This window comes from Jaculus jaculus, chromosome 7 (genome assembly GCF_020740685.1).
Source record: "Jaculus jaculus isolate mJacJac1 chromosome 7, mJacJac1.mat.Y.cur, whole genome shotgun sequence".
NCBI lineage: Eukaryota > Metazoa > Chordata > Mammalia > Rodentia > Dipodidae > Jaculus > Jaculus jaculus.
In genome coordinates, this window is record NC_059108.1 from 130,987,668 (window position 1) to 131,008,047 (window position 20,380).

At 47.3% G+C, this 20,380-nt stretch overlaps 1 protein-coding gene across 2 annotated transcripts in view; it reads left to right on the forward strand.

Annotated features, from left to right (window-relative positions):
- Positions 1-1,389: 1,389 nt before the first annotated feature.
- Positions 1,390-20,380, forward strand: part of Kcnk10 (potassium two pore domain channel subfamily K member 10) — a 149,256-nt gene continuing 130,265 nt past the window's right edge. For both annotated transcript variants that reach the window (XM_045155095.1, XM_004649357.2), the window contains exon 1: positions 1,390-1,483. In XM_045155095.1, coding sequence (XP_045011030.1) covers positions 1,432-1,483 — 52 coding nt within the window. In that variant the 5' untranslated portion in view covers positions 1,390-1,431. The remainder of the gene's footprint in view (positions 1,484-20,380) is intronic.

Below are 20,380 nucleotides of genomic sequence, written 5' to 3' on the forward strand. Positions count from 1 at the left end.
AACCACGGTTGGAAGTGTAACAAGGACAGTGAAAGTGGGGGGGGGGGGGAGTGTGTGCAGCACAGCCTTGAACATCTTTCTGGGACCAAGGCTGGGGTTTCCTAGCAGCTGTGGTGCTGGTCCCTCTGGCTCAGAGCCTGCAGGCCTTGACAACGCGGCTTTCCTTCAGGGCCATCTCACTTCTCTCCAGCCCCCCCCCCCCACCTCCTAGGCTCTGGGAGGGATCCCCAGTCGGGCTCCAGGTAGCTGGGAAAGGGACCAGGCTGCGCCTGGGGAGCGAGCTCCAGACCGCGGTGAGAGCGCCGCGGACGCCTCGCCGTCCCAGAACAAAAGGCTCATGGCTGGCTCTGGCCTCCTCGGAGTGCGGTGGGGCCGTGGGTTCGGGACTCGGGAGGGAGGACCAGGCACGGCAGGGGAGCGGTGTGCAAAAATGAAGTGACAAAAGGAAGCGACCGGGCGCCCAGGGTGGTGGAAGCGGTGAAAAGAGGTCACCCCCCCCCTCGCCCCAAAGGCAAGAGGTCTGCGGCGGCCCTTCCTCCGCCTTCTGCAGGGCCTTCCAGGCAGCCAAGCGTGTCTCCGGCCGCAACTGCCCCGAGCGGCCGCCTCCTGCCCGCCCGCCCGCCGGCCGGCCCGCAGAGCCAGTGAGTAGCAGCACGCCCGCCGCCCGCCCGCCCGCCCGCTCCCCGCCGCGCCCCGGCCTCGCGCGCGCGTCTCCCGGGGACCAGGTTGGCCACCGCCCACCGCCCACCGCCCACCGCCCGGGGTCCCGGAGCACCCCTGCGGCGCGCCGCCCGGAGGAGGGTCGCCTGGGCCGCGCCACCCTTCCGTCCAATGGCTTTCGGGGGGTGGGGAGTGGGGGGCGTCGCCCGGGGAACGGGATGCCGCGGCTGGGGTGGGGCGTGTGCGCTGCGCGCGGCGGAGCGCGCGCCGGCGCGTGTGCGAGTGTGAGTGTGTGTACGGTCGTGCGCGCGCGGGAGAGAGGGGCTGCGTGCACGCCTGCGGGGCCCGGAGGGACACTGCAGTGGGCTTATCCCCAGCCTCCGCCCTGCGACTGCTCAGCCCCGGGTCTGCAAGCCCAGCGCCTGCATCCTCCCCAGTCTTCCTTCTCCATCCCTTCATCCCCGCTCTCACCCATCATTACTTTTTCCCCCTGCTTTTACCCACCGAGCCGCAGCCGACATCCCACATCCTTGTCACTGGTGCAAACTGTCACTGTCCAGGATTTCCCCTACCTGTCTTTCTCTGACGTTCCTCAGCCAGTCCAAGGCTCCTTTCTCCCCACCTCCAGCCCACCCAATCCTTGGAAATTGTTTTGATGGTCTGCGGGTACCGTGGCGTAAAAAGCTTAAGGACTTTATTAGTGTTTGTGGGGGTGGGTGTTTTTTTTTTTTTGAGTCTTTTTCATTTCGTCCCCTTCTGGGCAACGGAGCAATGAAATTTCCAATCGAGACGCCAAGAAAGCAGGTGAACTGGGATCCTAAAGGTTGGTATTGCCTACTTTTGGCTGTCCCGGGCTCTCCTCCACCCGCGAGCGCGCTGGCGGGAGTGGACGCGCTGACTCCCGGGCGGGCAGCGTGCGTCCTGAGGCTGCGAGATGCTCCTGGCAACTGCGGCGCCGGTGGGAGGAGGGTGGAGGCAGCGTGGGTTCGCAACCCAGAGAAGGACTGTCAGAATCACATAATCACTGTCCCTCTTGGATGGTTGCAAAACCTATTTAAAGATACACCAAGCTGGCTGTTTGGTTTGAAATTTGAAATTGAGTGTCGTTATTTGCTTTTGACTCCGTGTGTGTGTGTGTGTGTGTGTGTGTGTGTGTGTGTGTCCTTTGTTTCTGGTGATCTTTGTCTCTCTGGCGGATGGGTGGGGTGCTTCTCCCGGGGCCAGAACTGCTCTTCGGGCTCTTGGTGTTCTCAGGGGAACAGGTTTCTTGGCAGCAAGAGAAACTGCAATCCGCGGCCTCTACCACCCCCTGGGGTGGCCCTTTTGGTAGAATAATGGAGCCCCCAGGGCCTTCCTACTATTACTAATCCAGGCACCTAGTTTGTCTCAAGTCGCAGTTAGAAGGGAGACAGAGAGACAGGGCCTGGGAGAGGCTCCAGGAGGGACAGTGGTGGTGGTGGGGTCTACATGCTGTATGAATGTTGGACTGCAATTCCCTGTCTGCAAAAGGGAGCGATTAAGGCACATGTAGGTGTGTGCCTGAAATCAGCATGTGGATGTTAAGGTTCCTCCCTAGAGACCAGTGTGGGAACAGAGCAGGTTGAATCCTGTGTCCAGCAACAGCCCCATAGCGTATCTGTAGGCTGAGTTGGAGCAGGCAGTCTGGGGTGGATATTGGGGCTGAAATTTGTTCGTTTATGGTGTGTGTGTTTAAGTTTCTTTGTGGATGCATTTCTCCCTTATCCAGAGTTGTACCTGGAAACCCACGCATTTGTTGAGTGAATGTCTAATGAGTTGAGATTGTGCAGAGACATTGGCCTTTAAAAATGCTGGGGTGTGTTGTAGATGCCTTAAGTACACTCCTGCCTTCTACTTTGTCTCCAAAATTCTAGAAATATGTGTGTGCTTTGGACTTTTTTTGGATCCCTGCAGACTATATTTGTTAGACATCTACTGTAGACTTGGCATAGTCCCGAGCACTGGACATACAGTCAGAACAGGCCCACGGAAGCTCTGCCTTCTTGGAGCACAGCCAGGGAGACAGAAAGAAGTTGGTCAGTGCAGGGAGGAGTTCATAGGTAAAGGTTTATGCGTGCTCTGTGACCATCGCAGGGTTTAAAGTAAGTCTGATAGCAGAGCTCGAGCTGGGTGTGGTGGCTCACATCTGTCATCCCAGCGCTCAGGAGGCTGAGCCAGGAGGAGTGCCGTGAGCTCGAAATCAGCCTGGGCTACAGAGTGAGACCCTGTTTCAAACAAAGCAAAACAGAAAGAGGTTGACAAGGGTCAAGGTGGCTAGGGAAGGCTTCCCTGAGAGTGTACCTGTGCTGAGACTTGGAGCAGGGTTAATTGGCCAATGAGAAGGGGAATGTTTGCAGAAGACAGAAGGGCAGTACAAAGGTCCTGAGGTAGAAGTAACAGGTGTATTTGAGGAGCTGAAAGGAAATGGGGGCAAAGGAACCTGTGCTGTGAGGTATGGCTGGGGGATCTGCAGGCTCAGGCTCCAGAGCCCTGGTGTCGGTGGAAGTGGAGGATGGTTTAGGGAAAAGAATATAGTCTTTGTTTTAAGCCCCCAAAAGTCTCCAGAATGACAGGATCTTAGCTTCAAAACCAGTGCCATGTACGTGTTGTGGACATGAGAACCAGATGCAATGGTGCAGGAGCCAGGGTGGTATCATGGAGATAGAGAGGTGGATGAAATGCGTGTGTGTGTGTGGGGGGGGCCTGGGGACGGAAAACAACAGGTTTTGTATGAGTAAAGGGTGCAGGGGAATCGTGGAAAGGACTGGACTGAGGCTGGGGTGGGTCATTGTGGAAAGCGCTTGCCAGTGCAGTCTAGGAATCACTGAGTGAGAAATGTCCCAGAAGTGTCCCAGAGTGTGCCACGGAGGCAATGGCTTCTGGAATTCTGGTCGAAAGAACCAAGGGAAACTGGCTTGGTTTTGAAAAACGTTTTCATGGGACCCTTGTTTTATGCTACATGTCTCAGCAACAAATGCTCACGAATGTCCCATATTTCACAGCCTGGCACAGAGAAACAAGTGTGCAAGTAGCATCAACAGTTAACTTGCTGCAAAAAACAAACACCTCAATAAAAATCACAGTGTTTAATGATCAAGCATCATGTGCCAGATTCTTTGTGTACATAATTTCATTCAGTTGTTCCTTGCTAGGTAGCTGAGGATGGACTTCAACTCCTGATCCTCCTGCCTCCACCTCCAGAATGCTGGGATTACAGGGGTGGACACCAGATCTGACCAGTCACTCTTTAATTAGCATGCAACATAAGTTTTGAAAAAAAATTATTTATTTATTTATTTATTTATTTATTTATTTATTTATTTGAGAGAGAGAGAGAGAGAGAGAGAGAGAGAGAAGGGAAGAGGCAGATAGAGAGAGAGAATGGGCACGCCAGGGCCTCTAGCCACTGCAAACGAACTCCACGTGCATATACCACCTTGTGCATCTGGCTTATGTGGGTCCTGGGGAATTGAACCAGGGTCCTTAGGCTTCACAGGCAAATGCCTTAACTACTAAGCCATTTCTTCAGCCCAGAAAATGAGTTTTATTATGACATCTTCATGTAATCGTTGTACTTTGCTCATATTCTCCCAATTCTGCCACCCACCTCTCACTCATCCCTTCCTCTCACTGGAGACCTGGAAATAGCTTTTGCTATTTTCACAATTATTTGGTGGTATGTTACTGTCCTACTTATCGGTTGATGGCCAGATGGGCAGTAAGAAGCAGCCTTCCTGTGAGGTGGTCTGGCTCAGTCATGATGGTCCCCAGGGTCTTCTCAGCTGGGTGGTGGAGGCAGAAGGAGAGTAGATACATCTTAGATCTTCATAGGATGATGTGCCTGGAGCTAGTATATTCATTTCATTAATGTTCACAAATATCTTAGGAGGAGAAGTACTACCCTCATCTTGCAGACAGGGAACTGAGAAACAGGGCGAGTGACTTGTCCAGAGTAGCACTGCTAGTAAGTATGGAACTAAAGTAGAATCTGAGCTCTTAGAAAATTTTTCAGTGAGACATCCAGAGCTCAGGGACAGAATAAACATATTGGAAGGAGGAAATGGTCAAAAGAGAGAGAATGAAGAGGAGGAGGGATTGGAAGAGGTGGAACAGGAGCGGGAAGGCAAGGAGGGGAAGAGGAGCAGAGAGAAGGAGGCAGTGGTTTTGGTGTCCCCAGTCATTCCTTTCTCTGCTGATCCATCTTCACGGTCGTGTTTTCATTTCCGCATCTTGGATCTGCAGAGCTTCAGCTAAACACATCATGGAGATGTCACAGGGCCAAGCAGAAGGGAGGGCCTGGACGTGGTGATGTGTGATTGTAACCCCAGCCATCAGTAGGAAGCTGAGGCTGGAGGACCATGAATTAGAGGCTTGCCTGGGCTACAGAGTGAGACTCTGTCTCAGAAAAACAAAAACAGGAAGAACATAAAGAAGGGCAGAGCACTGGTGTGGAAAGGCAGAGGGATAGTTGCTGGAGGGAAGCTCAGCGTACAAGGCCGGTGGGGCTTGGCTGGGTACAGACCTGAGCTCGCAGGTGTGCGTGGGGTGTGGGAGGTGGTTTACTTTTGTCCTTTTGCTCACAGCCCCGTTATCTGACACCGGAATGACACAAAAGAAAGTGGTTTGGGCATACACCAGCTTTGATGGTACTCGGGTGGGCTCAGCCAGGCACTGTCAGGCAGTCAGACCCCATCTGAATCTATGTGTCTCTGGTGAGCTGGGGCCTCCCACCATCCCCGCACAAAACTGTGCTTTTGATGGGAGAGGACTGTTTGCTGGACCTGCACATGAGGAGTGGCATGAGGTCCTGGCTGTCACAGCAGAACTCATGTGCACCTGAAGTGAGCAGGATGACGTAGTGATGGTTTTCTTCTTCTCTGGGATTTGCTCGCTGCCTGTGTAAGTTAAGAACCTAAACACCAGCTGGGAGTGGTAGTGCACGCCTTTAATCCCAGGTCTCGGGAGGCAGAGGTAGGAGGATCATCATGAGTTCGAGGCCATCCTGAGACTACATAGTGAATTCCAGGTCAGCCTGGGCTAGAGTGAAACCCTACCTCGAAAAACAACAACAACAACAAAAAGAACCTAAACACCAAGGACATTGACACAGAGTGTCCCCGTAGCTTGAGGCAGGCAGATGAACACAGTGTAGAGTCCAGATGCTGCGAGGGCAGAAGAATCAGGTGCTGGAATCAGATACAGCAATAATAAGCTATGTGAGTTTGAGCTGCTCGGTTAGGCTGTCTGGGTGCCTTTTCTTCCCATGTGCCTTTCTCATTAATCTCTTCACCTGCCCTTCCCTAGTCGCTTTTGGGACACTTGGCTTTTTTTTTTTTTTTAAATTTTATTTATTTATTTATTTGAGAGCAACAGACACAGAGAGAAAGACAGATAGAGGGAGAGAGAGAGAATGGGCGCGCCAGGGCTTCCAGCCTCTGCAAACGAACTCCAGACCGTGTGCGCCCCCTTGTGCATCTGGCTAACGTGGGACCTGGGGAACCGAGCCTCGAACCGGGGTCCTTAGGCTTCAAAGGCAAGTGCTTAACCGCTAAGCCATCTCTCCAGCCCGGGACACTTGGCTTTTTTGCCCCAGGGTCTTTATACTTGCCGTTTGGGATGTTGTAATGAATGTTCACATGGCTGGCTTGTAATTTCAGATCATATGTTACCTCCTTAGCAAGGGCTTCCTTGTTCTGTTTGAAGACATCTTCTGTTCCCTGGACTCTGTCACTTTCTGTTATGTCATCTGCTCAATTGTCTTCCTAGTACTTGTCCTAGCCTAGAAGCATCTTACTTGTTATTCGGTCACATTTGATGCCAGCCTCCCTTCACTAGCATAGGAGCTTTATGAGCAGGTTCTGTCCCTGCATTTCTCACTGTCATACTCCTGGTGCCTCAAGGAGTGTCATGGACCCTTTGTGGAATGTATGGGTGAATGTGGAGGGATTAAAGGGATGGATGGATAGACAAATTGAAGGATTAATGGATGGATGGATAGATAGTTGGAGGCAAATGATGAATGGAGGAAGGGATAAATAGGGGGAGATATAGTGGGATTGGTGGATAGATGGTTGATTGATGGATAGAGGGAGTGGTTGCGGGGGCCCTGAGGACTATGCAGCATGGAAATTCCCGACTCCCCTAAGCTGTAAATGACAAAGTATAAGCACAGAGGGAACAGAAAGATCTCCAGATAATGTGACACCAGTGTGGACGGTATGGGATACTCCCCCCCTCATTCCCTGTTCTCAAGCTTCCAGCACACTGATGTCCTTCCTTCTTCCCTCTCTCCCGGAGTGAAGAGCTGCAGGGGAGTGAGGTGGGGATAAAGGGTGGGCTTATCCACACAGTGAAGCTGTGGTCAGTGCTTAGTTAATAATGGATCGTGTTAGCTATGGGAGCATGGTTATTTTCAGGCACTTTAAACTACGTAAGAAGCAAAACCAAGCAATATGAGCTGAATTTTTTTTTTTTTCCACAAGCTTCACATTTAGTGCTTGCCTTTAATAAAGAATTCCAGAAAGGTCTTCACAGGGTATGTATAGCACCTTTCAGTTTACAGAACACTTTTCACAAATGATCTCATTTGCTCTTTAAGTGACTATTTTTGCAGATCTTAGGGTCTTAGATTTATTGATGGGTGAGCTAAGATGTGGAGAGGACAAGTGACTTATTTGTGGCCCAAAGCTGCAAACAGGCAGAGCAGTGGGCAACCCAAGCCTTTGGATATTTCCGCTCAGAGCAGATTCCCTCACACTCTCTGCTTTCCCTCTTTCTGGGGTTACTGTCCGTTGGTGTATTCACAAGTGTTCCTGAGAAAGGTGTGGGTGACTAGGAAGCCCAAGCTGCTTTCTGTTTTCAGCAGGTTGTACCTGCATAGGTTGGCACGTGTATTACCCTGTGAACCACCGGTGGACCCCCTTCCATCCTGGTAAAGGGGATTTCAGTCTGCTGTGAATGCATATTCAATTTGCCGGGTCCCTTAAGTGCTGTGTTTATTAGTGTGTTATCAAACACACATTTTCATAGTTTAGATTTTCTGGAAAGAAAAAGCATCCATTTTTGATTTACTATCCAACTTTCAGGAGATCAGCATTCCAAATGCAATTAATAATGAGCCCAAATCACCATAATTATCTAGAAAGTACAGAATAATGAAGCTCCAAAGATTTTTTTTGGGGGCTAAGATTTGTGCCAGTGTTCCTTTCCAGCAGTCTTTTGTCATTTCTTTGCAGGCTGAAGACAGGGCAGGTGGACTTTGTTGTCCCATTTCTAACACATCTCTGCTTTGGCTCCATCCAAGTAAGGTGCATTTGAGAAATACAACGTTTTCTTTCCCCCAGCTGAGAAACTGCTCCCATAACTGAGAAATGGTGTAAAGAACATTTAATATAGTCACCCCCAGCACTACATCAACTCCAGGAGGAGCCAATTTCCAAATTACTACTAGCTGGGGACCTAGCACACAGAATTGACTGAAAAACAGACCGAAGATGGAAACATAGATTTATTTATTTATTTTTTACCATACATAAGCCCAGGGTCATAGGCAACTTTTTAATTCCTTTCTCCCTTCTTTTCCCTTTTCCCACTCCCTTTTCCCTTTCTTCCTTCTTTTGTGCTCACCCCATTCTTCTTCTTCTTCTTCTTCTTCTTCTTCTTCTTCTTCTTCTTCTTCTTCTTCTTCTTCTTTATTTATTTTTTACTGATAACATCCTATTTATTTTAAATGATAAAAAAAATTGATTGGCTTGTATACCCACTAAGTATAGGATGACATGCATAAGACACAGTGGTCTAGCCACAAACATTAAGCACGTAACAGCGAATCTGAAAATAAGGAACCTCAACAGCAAGACTCGGCAAGGTACGTTTCACATTAAAGAAAAAACGTTTCAGTTACTGCCATGTTCATATCATTTCCAAAAAGATCTAATCTCTAATTTCAAGCTCTCATCAGAATCCCAATTAATTATACCTTCAGGAATAATAATGTGTCATTTAACTCTATGCCTCCCTTTTATCAGTATCCAATTTTACAGCTACAGGGAATTCTGGAGTTTGTCTTTTTGAACCTGCTTGCTTATGATACCTGAGAAGTAATACTGGATATGCCAGGACACTGTCAATCAGGTCACTGAGGTGTCATTCAGTGTAGTAGTACCAAGTAGCCTGAAAGAGGTTATGCTGTCCTCAAAAAGACATCTTGGAAGTTAAGTAAATAAATAGAAATATTCTGAAAAAGAAGGTACAAACTTAAAAAAAAATTTAATGTAATTACATTGATAAGGTATTTTTATCTTTTATTAAATAAGGTATTATTTATTATTTATCATTTTTATTTTTCTCTGAGTGTTTAAGACCATGCAGATAGCCAAAAATTTAATCAAGGATTAATTTTGGAGGTCACTATTGATTCTCCAAAGAGACTTTAGGGACCCATGAGTAGTTCTATAGCTTACTGGGTGCTTTCTGTCTTTTAGGATGGGTCAGGGCCATGCTGGCCAAGTAGTTTTCCCTTCTTTGGGAAGTTGGGAGGACTGATTGCTCCTCAATTGTGACTCGCCTGTTACAGACTGTACACCAGTTTTGTTTAGGTCTCCGTATCCTCCCTGCTCAGGAAGACAGGTAACTTACCAGGGGGCCAGTGTAGAAGTGTCCCATCATCTCCAGTGGCCTCAGGACCTGGGAGCACAGGCCAAAGTATTGGTGCCTTTGCTCCAATGATTCCAACTGACTTTGGCTTTTACATAGGTGATTAACACACTTAGAAAGGAAGTTACACCAGCCTGGATGTATGTACATATAGAACACACTTGATTACTGAAGTAGTTTAATAGTTAAAGAATGGCACAAGAGCTTCTTAAAATCATTTTGTCCAGCCTTTTAATTGAACTCACTACAGGAGGGGGGTGTGTCAAAGAATTTGAGGACCTCTATTAAAGTCACCAAAAAGGGAATTTTTCTTCTTGTTTTTGTTTTGTTTTGTTTTTTTGAGGTAAGGTCTTGATCTAGCACAGGCTGACCTGGAATTCACTATGTAGTCTCAGGGTGGCCTCGAACTCACGGCGATCCTTCTACCTCTGCCTCCCGAGTGCTGGGATTAAAGGCGCGCTCCACCACGCCCGGCTCTTCTTGTTGTTTGTTATGTGCCAAGTGCTAGGTACTGTGCCTGATACTTTAGAGTCTTTGTGTGGCGCAATATAAAGATACAGGTGAAACCATTGTTCCTCCTGTTTGAGTGAGGAGGCCTAGGCCCACCAGGCTTAGGTAAGTTGTCGTGGTCAGCCGTGCCATGAATGCAAGCAGAGCAGGTTGACTTAAAGTTATGCCCTCCATCTACCTTGCGGGACTCATCATCTCTCAGGACAAAAACCTTTCACCTTGTTTAGCTTTCTTTCTTTCTATCTAACCACAGAATCTTAATTCTTTTAATCTGCTTCCCCTTTCTTTTATCTACTATCCGAAACATTATTCAGGGAAGCAGTGAACATGTTCACAATGCGTACAAGACATGAATAATTTGGTCTTGTAATAGATTCCAATAGACCTGCCAGTCCAAAGTTTTAAAATATTTTGTTTATTTATTTATGAAAGAGAGAGAGAGAGAGAGAGAGAGAGAGAGAGAGAGAGAGAGAGAGAGAGGGAGAGAGAGAGGGAGGGAGGGAGAATGGGCATGCCAGGGCCTCTAGTCACTGCAAACAAGATGCATTGCCACCTTGTTCATCTGGCTTATGTGGGTCCTGGGGAATCAAACCTGGATCCTTAGACTTTTCAGGCAAGTGTTTTAACTGCTAAGCTATCTCCCCAGCCTCCTCCATTTTTTAAAAAAATATAATTTAAATACAAAAAGTGTCTATTGCAAATGTAGCTCAGTGGTAGAAAACTTACCAGGCATGTATGAGGCCCTAGGTTCCATACCCAGCACTGCAGGGAAGAAAAGTGTCTATTATATATGAGAACCACACAGTAGACATCTGTCAAAGATTAACAAACAAAACCAAAACAAAATGACTACACACTGCTTTTACTCACTATGAAGCCAGAAAGAGAGTGTGAAAAAACTCAAGATCCTCTTCTCTTGCAGATTCTTTGCAAGATTCTATCTTTTATAGATTTAGAGGTGGAAAATCTAGCCTTCAGCTAGGTATGATGACTCACCCCTGTGACCTGGGCCCTCTGGGAGGCTGAGGTGGAGGACTGCTGAGATCTCTGGGCCAGCTGGGCTATATAGAGAGTCCCTGTTACAAAATAGAACAGAACAACAACAAAAACCCCTCAAAACAACAACCATCCAGCAATCACGGATAAAGCCAAAAAAGCCAGGATGGTCTCTGGTCTGAGAGATGGGAATGTCAGGGAGCCCGTGTCTGTATGCTATGCATCTTGTGTGTTTCCACAGTGACGACTGCCACTGACTGAATGGCAAGATTGAAACACAAGTTGGAATCTCTCCAGGAGAGGATGACAGTGTGCCTGAGCTGCCAGGCAAACAAGGCACAAAGCCTCTGGTGGAGTCAGCACTGCTGGAAGTGCCTGACATAGTCCCAGTAAATGGTTTTTTTTTTTTTTTTTTTTTTTTTAATTTCATTTATAAGAAGAGGAAGAGAGAGAGAGAGAGAGAGAAAAAAAAAAAAAAGGAGGGACAGAGAGGCTAGCATGCCAGGGTCTCTTGTCACTGTTAAACAAACTCTCAACACAGGTGTACTTTGTGTATCTGGCTTGACTTGGATACTGGGGATTTGAACCTGGACCATCAGGCAGTGCAAGCAAGAGCCTTTAACCACTCAACCACATCACTCTAGCTCCCAGCAGATGCTTTACTGAGGTAGCTGTTGCTGCTTTGGTGTGCTCTTGGAAAGATGATTTCCTGGAAGCAAGATGTGTCTGAGGCCTCACAGCTCCTACGTTCCCCAACATTACATGCCTGGCTTGATTCTCATGCAACCTCATATTCTGAAGAAAGTTTTGAGCATCTGTGTTCTGGACAGAGTAGAATGAATACGGCTTTTTTTTTTTTTTTTTGAGTGCCACTATGGACTCGGCAAGGATCAAGAGCTGGGCATTGTTGAGCATGTCATTTCCCACACAAAATGACAAAGACAGGGTCCAGGTCAGAGTAACGGGGGCTTCACTGAGGCTGCCCAAGCCCCCAGGCAAGTTCCAGAGCCAGCTTTCATAGTGTCTGTAACCATAGTAACTAAGGGCTGGAAAGAGTCCGAGGATGCCATTACAACAGACTCTGTGCCCACTGCCCCGAGTCTGTTATTTCCCTACTACTCCTTCATCCTGGAATCCCCCCCCCCCCATAAAATGGCCACTACCCTGTGCCTTTAACTTACTACAAGCCTTCCCTTCCCTTCCCTTCCCTTCCCTTCCCTTCCCTTCCCTTCCCTTCCCTTCCCTTCCCTTCCCTTCCCTTCCCTTCCCTTCCCTTCCCTTCCCTTCCCTTCCCTTCCCTTCCTTTCCCTTCCCCTTCTTCCCTCCTCCCTCCCTCCCTCTTCCTTCTTTCCTTATTTTCTCTTTCTTTCTTTCTTTCTTTCTTTCTTTCTTTCTTTCTTTCTTTCTTTCTCTCTCTCTCTCTCTCTCTCTCTCTCTCTCTCTCTCTCTCTTTCTTTCTTGTGTGTGGTGTCTGTGCATGTGTTCATATGTGTGCGCGTTCATACATGTGGAGGCCAGAGGTTGATGTTGGGTGTCTTCCTCAAGCACGCGGAGGCAGGGTCACTCATTTGAATTCAGGGCTCATGGATTTGGCTAGTCTAGCTAGCCAGTTTGTCCCAGAGATTTCCCACCTTCCTCTCTGCTTGGGCTACAGGCTGGCTGCCACACCGCCTGGCATTATGTAGATTCTGGGGACCTGAACAAATGCATTATCCGCTGAGCCATCTCCCCAGGCCCTGGAAGCACGCACCATTTTCAACTCCTGGTTGAAAATTTTTTATGACCTATGCCAAGCCATATGCACAAAATTTCCTCAACATTTGCATTTTTACTGTGAAAAGCTGGTCAGAGGGCATGGAGTGTACATATGCTGGCTCTGATCACAGTTCCACCTGACAGTGGTGGCTCCCGGCTCTGTTATCCACATTTCTGATAATACTACTGTACTTGTAGACTGGCTTTGATTTTGAGATTTTTAGATCTGTTGCCAAAGCAGAGGGAAAGCCGTAGAGGCGTAATATTATGAGCTCCGGTCTTTGGTCGGGAGGTGCAGAGTTTGGTGTTGGCTGGAGGGTGAGGTGTGAGGGTGAGGAGGAGGGTGATGTGTGGGCTTTGTTGGCACAGGAGATTATAGAATGGAGGGGTGTTTATTTCCTGAGACTGATGGGATAGCCGGGAGCAGTGCGAAGTAAGAGGATGAAATAATAAAACTTGTACCTCAAAGGTGATTTAAACTACTTATAAGTTGAGTGACGATTTAGCAAATGTTAATGGTGGGTGGCTATTATGGCCAGCGTGGTGCTGGGTGCTGGACTCACCTGGGGTTGTTTGCACGTTCTTTCAGGACTCGTAGCCGTTTAAAAACATTTAGGCAGAAAAACGTTCTCATGATGTCTTTCGTTTGTAAGAACAAGTTCTCAATCTCTTGTGCAAATGGGAGGTGTAACTTAAAGTCATGGCTGTGGAAGTTTCAATTTCTGGTAATTGAAAGAACCTTTCCCCTGGCTTCATCACTGCGCTCTTCATTCTGTGGTAATTTATGTGTCTGGAGTAAGCAAATCAATAAACCAAAAGCTGCGGTGCATTCATAGTCCTGGGTATTTTCGAATGGCTCTTGAAAGCCTGTGGCTGTCAGTCCAGCATAATGAGCCTAGTGAAACGAGCCGGCGTCCTCTCACCTGCTGGCACTTTGTCCTTGGTGTCTGGAGGTATTGTAACATTGAGACATTTCCCCCCCCCCCACCGATTATAATAAGGCCCCCTCCCTGCTCACGCTGTCCTTGTGGCCTCAGTACCCAAGCTTGGATTAATGAGAGGCTGTGACACGCGGGTCCCTTTCCCTGGCAGGGTGAGAACGCGCGCCTGCAGCAGCGCGAACGCCTGCTTGCCAGCCAGCAAGCTCCGCATTAAGCTTCCCTTGTAAAGACAGGCAGAGCAGACTGCCACAGGGGGTAAGATTTGAGAACCCCTATCCTTGCCCACTGCGGCCCATACCTCTGTTTCCCATGGCTACGAGAACGTCTACTATCCTTTATTCACCAACTTCTAACATTCATCTACCTGGTTATTCTATAAATACTCAGTGAGTGCCTACAGAAACAGGGCTGGGCCCCAGACGCATACAGGAGGAAGGAAGCCCCGAGGTTGTGCTCCCAGAGAAGCCACAAGCTGCCGCCCCGAGTCAAGTGTCTGGTTGTAATTTTAATGTGCCATGATAAACGTATGGATCGAGATATGGATTAACACATCTGTCTGGCATGAGGCAAAGACCTGTCTCTGTCCCAAGCTCCTCAGGCTGCCATGAAGTCCTGCCTTAAGTGGGTGGAGCCAAGCACTGCGATGAAAGCCTCTGAAAGTGTGAGCCAAAATAAATAATTCTTCCCTATTTTGGCTTGTACCCGGAATGTTCTCCAAAGGCTCCTGTTTTGAAAGCTTTCTTCCCCCCAGCTGATGGGACTGCTTTGGGAGGGTTTTAGGCAGGTGGGGCCTGGCTGGTGGCTCAGAGGTTTTACAGACAGTACCGCAGGCTGCCTGACATCATCTTGAGTTCTTTATACTGTTGGTGAGTTACAAGTTTCTTTTTCTTTCTTTTTTTTTTTTGTTGGGAAAAAAGGTTTATTTTGGCTTACAGACTCGAGGGGAAGCTCCACTATGGCAGGGAAAATGATGGGCATGAGAAGAGGGTGGAATCACCTCCTGGCCAACATGAGATGGACAACAGCAACAGGAGAATGTGCCAAACACTGGCAAATGGAAACTGGCTATAACACCCATAAGCCCGTCCCCAACAATACAGTGCCTCCAGGAGGTGTTAATTCCCAAATCAACATCAGCTGGGGATCTAGCCTTCAGAGCACCCAAGTTTATGGGGGACACCTGAATCAAATCACCATATTCCGCCCCTGGCCCCCATGAACTGATAACCATACGTGATGGGGTTACAAGTTTCTAAGGTTACATAATTTTGGGATGCACACAGAAAATTTCTGAGCAGTTGGCCAGTGATAAGGAAATACAAATGTAGAACAGAAAGCTGTTTGTTCAGGGGTGTTTGTGTCTATGGCCACGCTAACCAGGTGTCATACAAGCAAGGGGCAGCGGCAGAGATCAGGAGGAGACTCGAAGGTTTGCACCATAGAAAGTGTTTTAGTGTATTATCCTGGTCTGGCTTCTTTGTTAAATTTCTTCTACCACAGTCCAGAGCCACCTACCAGCTCCCTGTGGACTTCTTCCTGTTCCTTGAAGAAACCAAACTCTGATCTATCAGAGGACCTTTGCAGCACCTGTGATTCCTCCTTGCATTCTACCCGGTCTTTTTGTGGCCAGGCCCCTCCTTTCCTCTGAAATCTCATCCAAATGTTGTGTCTTCTGAGGAGCTTTCTCTAACCACCCACTCCAACCAGGCACCTCCCATCAGCACTATTATCAGTCTCGGCAGTGAGCCTCCCTGAAAACATTTCTACTTAGTAATTTAATGAACTGAAACTAATAAAATTACTAAACAGAATCACTGAAATAAGATCTCTGTGATGTCAAGGGAGGAGAGAATTTTGAGAGGGATGTGACCAGCAGTGTTAAAGACTGAAGATAATGGTCATGATAAAAGCACTAGGATGATGATGCTGATGATGATGATGATGACCTTGACAGCTAGTGTAATGGATATTGTTACTGTGGACTGGGAACCATGCCAGACATTTTACACACATTATCATATTCAATCCTGACACAGATCTCTCTTACCAGGGAAGATGATCATGGCCGTGTTGCACCTGAGAACACCGAGATTTCAGGGGGATCATTCATGGTGTCTGATGCAGGGGACTTTCAATGACTGTTTTCTTCTGGATTTTTTTTATTAATTAATTTTAAAAAAAAAAATTGTTTATTTTTATTTATTTGAGAGTGACAGACAGAGAGAGAAAGAGGGGGAGAGAGACAGAGAGGAGAGAGAAAGGAATGGGCACACCAGGGCCTCCAACCACTGTAAAGGAACTTCAGATGCGTGCGCCCCCTTGTGCATCTGGCTAATGTGGGTCCTGGGGAATCAAGCCTTGAACCGGGGTCCTTAGGCTTCACAGGCAAGCACTTAACCACTTAGCCATTTCTCCAGCCCAATTAATATTTTTTTAACATAGGTTGTAATATGTCCCCTCCCCCACTTCCCATTTCCCTGTGGGGCCTACTTCTCAGTAGGGTTATGGTATTCACTGTGGGGTAGGTTCACTAGGGCCTCTGTCTCTGAGTGTGGTGGGGGGGGGGCTGTGCCTCAGGTTGCATCTACACTCCTTGTGGCCCTTACAGTCTCCCCGGCCCCTCTTCCACAGCAGTCCCCGAGCCGTGGCGGGTGCCTTCTGGGTAGTGTTGACCTCTGTGTAGCCTCTGCACCTCTGTGTTGCTGTTTTCCTGGATGTGGATGTCGGGCATTGGTAGCAATGCTTGTCGCTGCTTCCTCGGTACTTTCTTCTGGAGCCCGGTTAATGTGGGACAGGTGGCAAATCTCATAGTGAGCTTCAGCTGTCTTTTCTTGTACTGATGGATCTTGGATTTTCCTAGTATTTTCTGCCATCTGTAAGATAAAACAGATTCTCTGACCAAGGTGAGAGCAGCTGTGATTTAAAGGGGTATGTCCAGGAGCTTGAGAGACATTTTTAAAGAAGTATTATTTATTTATTTGTTTGAGAAAAAAAAAGAGGGAGGGGAGAGAGAGAGAATGGGAATAAGTACACCAAGGCCTCTAGAGAACTCCAGATGCATGGGTCACTGTGTACATATGGCTTATGTGGGTCATGGGGAATCGAACCTGGGTCCTTTGGCTTTGCCAGCTAGCACCTTAACCACTAACCCATCCCTCCTCCAGCCTTTGAGGGACATTTTGACTCAGCTACCTAGTCGACTTGTATGGGAACCCTGGGGTCTTCTCTCTGGGCAGTGTGATTTTCAGAGACTGTTTTCTATTTGAGTGTTGTGATTTGAACATAAAATGTCTTCCATATGCTCATGTTTTGGACACTTAGTCCTCCGCTGGTGGGGCTGCTTGGGAAGGCTGTGAAACTTTTAGAAGGTGGAGCCTTGTGTCATTGAGGGTGGACCTTGAGGTTTTCTAGCTGGGTTCAACTTCCTGTTTGTTCTCTGCTTTCTTAGTGTGGATACAATGTGACAAAGTAGCCTCCTATTTATCTGGTATGGCTTCCTTGTCAGGGTGTAATGTAGACCCTCAAAACTGAGAGTGAGAATAGACCTTTGCCTTCCTGAAGCTGCTTGTTGTCAGATGTTTTATCACAGCAATGAGACAGTAACTAAAACAGCAAGTAAATGAATTTTCCCAAGACCCTGGAGCCAGTAAATAGTAAGTTGTGAGTCCAATTTAGATGTGACTGAATCCAAAGTGTACTTGTAACCACTGGTCTGTATTTGTTCACATTAAAATAACCATTAGGGGCTTGGGAGATGGCTCAGTATTAAAGGCACTTTCTTGCAACATCTGCTGGCCCAAGTTGGATTTCCCACTGTTCATGTAAAGCTAGATGCACAAAGTGGTGCATGCATCTGGAATTTGTTTGCAGTGGCAAGAGTCCCTGCTGCACTCATATTCACTCTCTCTCCTTGAAAATAAATAAATAAAAAGTAAAATATTCCTAAGGATTAAACTAACTGGTAGGAGCCAGGCATGGTGGTGCATGCCTTTAATCCTAGCACTTGGGAGGAAGAGGTAGGGGGATCGCTGTGAGTTCAAGGCAACCCCGAGACTTCAGAGTAAATTCCAGGTCAGCTTGAGCTAGAGTGAGAGAGACCCTACCTTGAAAAACCATAAAAGGAAAAACAAAAACGGTAGGATATTGAGAAGAGATAATATAGAATAGATTTAAAAAATTTTTAAAAATATGGTAAATGGGCTGAAGAGATGATTTTGAAGTTAAGTGTGCTTCTTGGGCAAGCATGAGGGCCTGAGCCCACCTGAGTTCAAATCTCCAGAACCTATGTTAAACAGCTGGGCATGGCAATGCATGCCTATAACTCCAGTACTGCAGGGGACAGAATCACTGGAACATACAAGAACAAACCAACTAAATCCAAAACCAAAGTCCCAGCAAACTCCAGGATCAGGAAGTGAATCAAGTTAGGATGGGCAGAAGAGTGGTAAGCAGGACACTTGGTGTTCCACATTGGCTTCTGCAGGGGGCGCCCCCCACCACAGATGAGTGAGTTGGGTGCCACAAGAGCACTGTATTAGGGCTCTCTAGAGGAACAGAACTGGTAGAATGAATTGTACTTAAAAGGGAATTTATTGGATTAGTTTACAGCCAGTCCAACAATAGCAGTCTGCAGGCCTGAGAGTTAAGGAACCCGGTAGCTGCTTAGTCCATTTTCAGGCAAGAATATTTTGATTTTTGGACACTACCTAGTTCATTGGAAAGTATAGTTGAGATTTTTGAAAGTGTCAGGGATAAAGGCATACATGGTGACACAGGCCTGTCATCTCCATACTTGGGAGACTAAGGTAGGAGAACCTGGAGTTTGAAGCCTTCCTGAGCTATAGAGTGAGATATAGTTTAAAAAATACCAATAGGGCTAAATCCATATTTAGTGATTTAATTTTTATGATACCCTAGAGATGCAGTCTTGTGATGGACTGAAGTTGTGTGTGTGTGTGTGTGTGTGTGTGTGTGTGTGTGTGTGTGTGAGAGAGAGAGAGAGAGAGAGAGAGAGAAGAGCCAGTCAAACCATCACTTGGATGGTACTGTGGGTATGTGCATCTGAAACCATGTTTGACATGGTAGATCACACAGTGCTAGATGTTTTTTGGACGTGTTGGATGTTGGCTCATGCTATGATGAGACATATGTCGCTTATGGTATGCTGGACACTGCCCTTGGCTGGTGGAGGCATCACACAACATTAAGGACATAGTCTTTACCTTCTATGAATACATGGTCTAATTGGGGTGAAAAAACTTACATATGGGTACATGGAACTCACAGGTAAAAACCACTAATGTAATTGTGTGTGGTGCATGGTGCATTAGAATAAGACATGGAAGAAACAGGTGGTTTTAAACTCCCATTACCTATGGCAAAGACCGCATATGGTTTGGTGGAAAAGTAGGTAGTTCTTTTTAAAATTATTTTTTTAAAAATTAATTAATTAAATTAAAAATTTTTGTTTATTTTTATTTATTTGAGAGTAATAGACAGAGAGAGAAAGAGGCAGAGAGAGAGAATGGGCACACCAGGGCCTCTAGCCACTGCAAACGAACTCCAGATGCGTGCACCCCCTTGTAGATCTGGCTATTGTGGGTCCTGGGGAATCGAGCCTTGAACCGGGGTCCTCAGGCTTCACAGGCAAGTGCTTAACTGCTAAGCCATCTCTTCAGCCCTTATTTATTTATTTACTTATTTATTTATTTATTTATGTGAGAGAGAGAGGAAGAGAGAGAAAGAGGCAGATAGAGACAAAAGGCATGCCAGGGCTCCAGCCACTGCAAACGAGTTCCAGATGCATGCACCACCTTGTGCAGCTGGCTTATGTGGGTCCTGGGGAATTGAACCTGGGGCCTTAGGCTTCTTAGGCAAGTGCCTTAACCACTAAGCCATATCCCCCAGGCCAAGGTAGTTCTTAACTATGCCATCTGACATTGGCTTTGCCAGCTGAGGAACAGAGTGAGCTTGCAGTCTGGAACTGGGGCTGGGTAGGAGCTTTTCAAGTTCAGTTTGCTTTGGCACACGTTTTTTTGTTGCTGCATGATGCTTTGGGGAATATGGAGGAGATTGTTGTGGTTTATGGAGTGGTAAACCAGCAGCCAAAGGATGGAGTAAGAGGTAGAGTGGAACCAGGACCTCAGAAGAGATGTGATGGGTTTATGCTCAAGTTTTAAGGGAAAAGGGATTCACAACCAGCTCTGGGACCCCGGAAAAGCTTTCCAAGAGCAGTAGCGTGTCAGATGTACTTCAAAGAAGAGTTGTGCAAAAGACAGTTATAGATGGACTGTTCAAAACAGGGCATCAACAATGTCACCAAAGAGGACAACTGAGGCACTTGTATGAAAAAAAAAAAACTCTTCAGTTTTGTGGGTAGATGTGGGTAGGAAGGAAGGTTCTGTGGCCCCTAAGGTACTAGCTTGAGCATGGACTATTTCTATATGCAGTTTTGATCCTTGGAAGATTATTGCAGATAACAAGATGCCCTTGCAGGAAACAGTGAGGTGGGTTTACACAGTCTGAACCAGAGGAGGGATTGCTCCAGTTGAACACTCAGGAAGAAACTGCAGAGGGGCTGGAGAGATGGCTTACCTGCTAAGGTGCTTGCCTGTGAAGCCTAAGAACACATGTTCAACTCTCCAGGTCCCACATAAGCCAGATGCACAGTGACGCAAGCACACAAGGTTGCACATGAGCACAAGGGGGCCCATGCCTCTGGAGTTTACTGCAGTGGCTGGAGGCGCTGGTGCACCAGTTCTCCCTCTCTCACACACTCACTCTCTCTCTCACAGTAAAAAAAAGGCCAGTCTGGGGCTGGAGAGATGGCTTAGCAGTTAAGCACT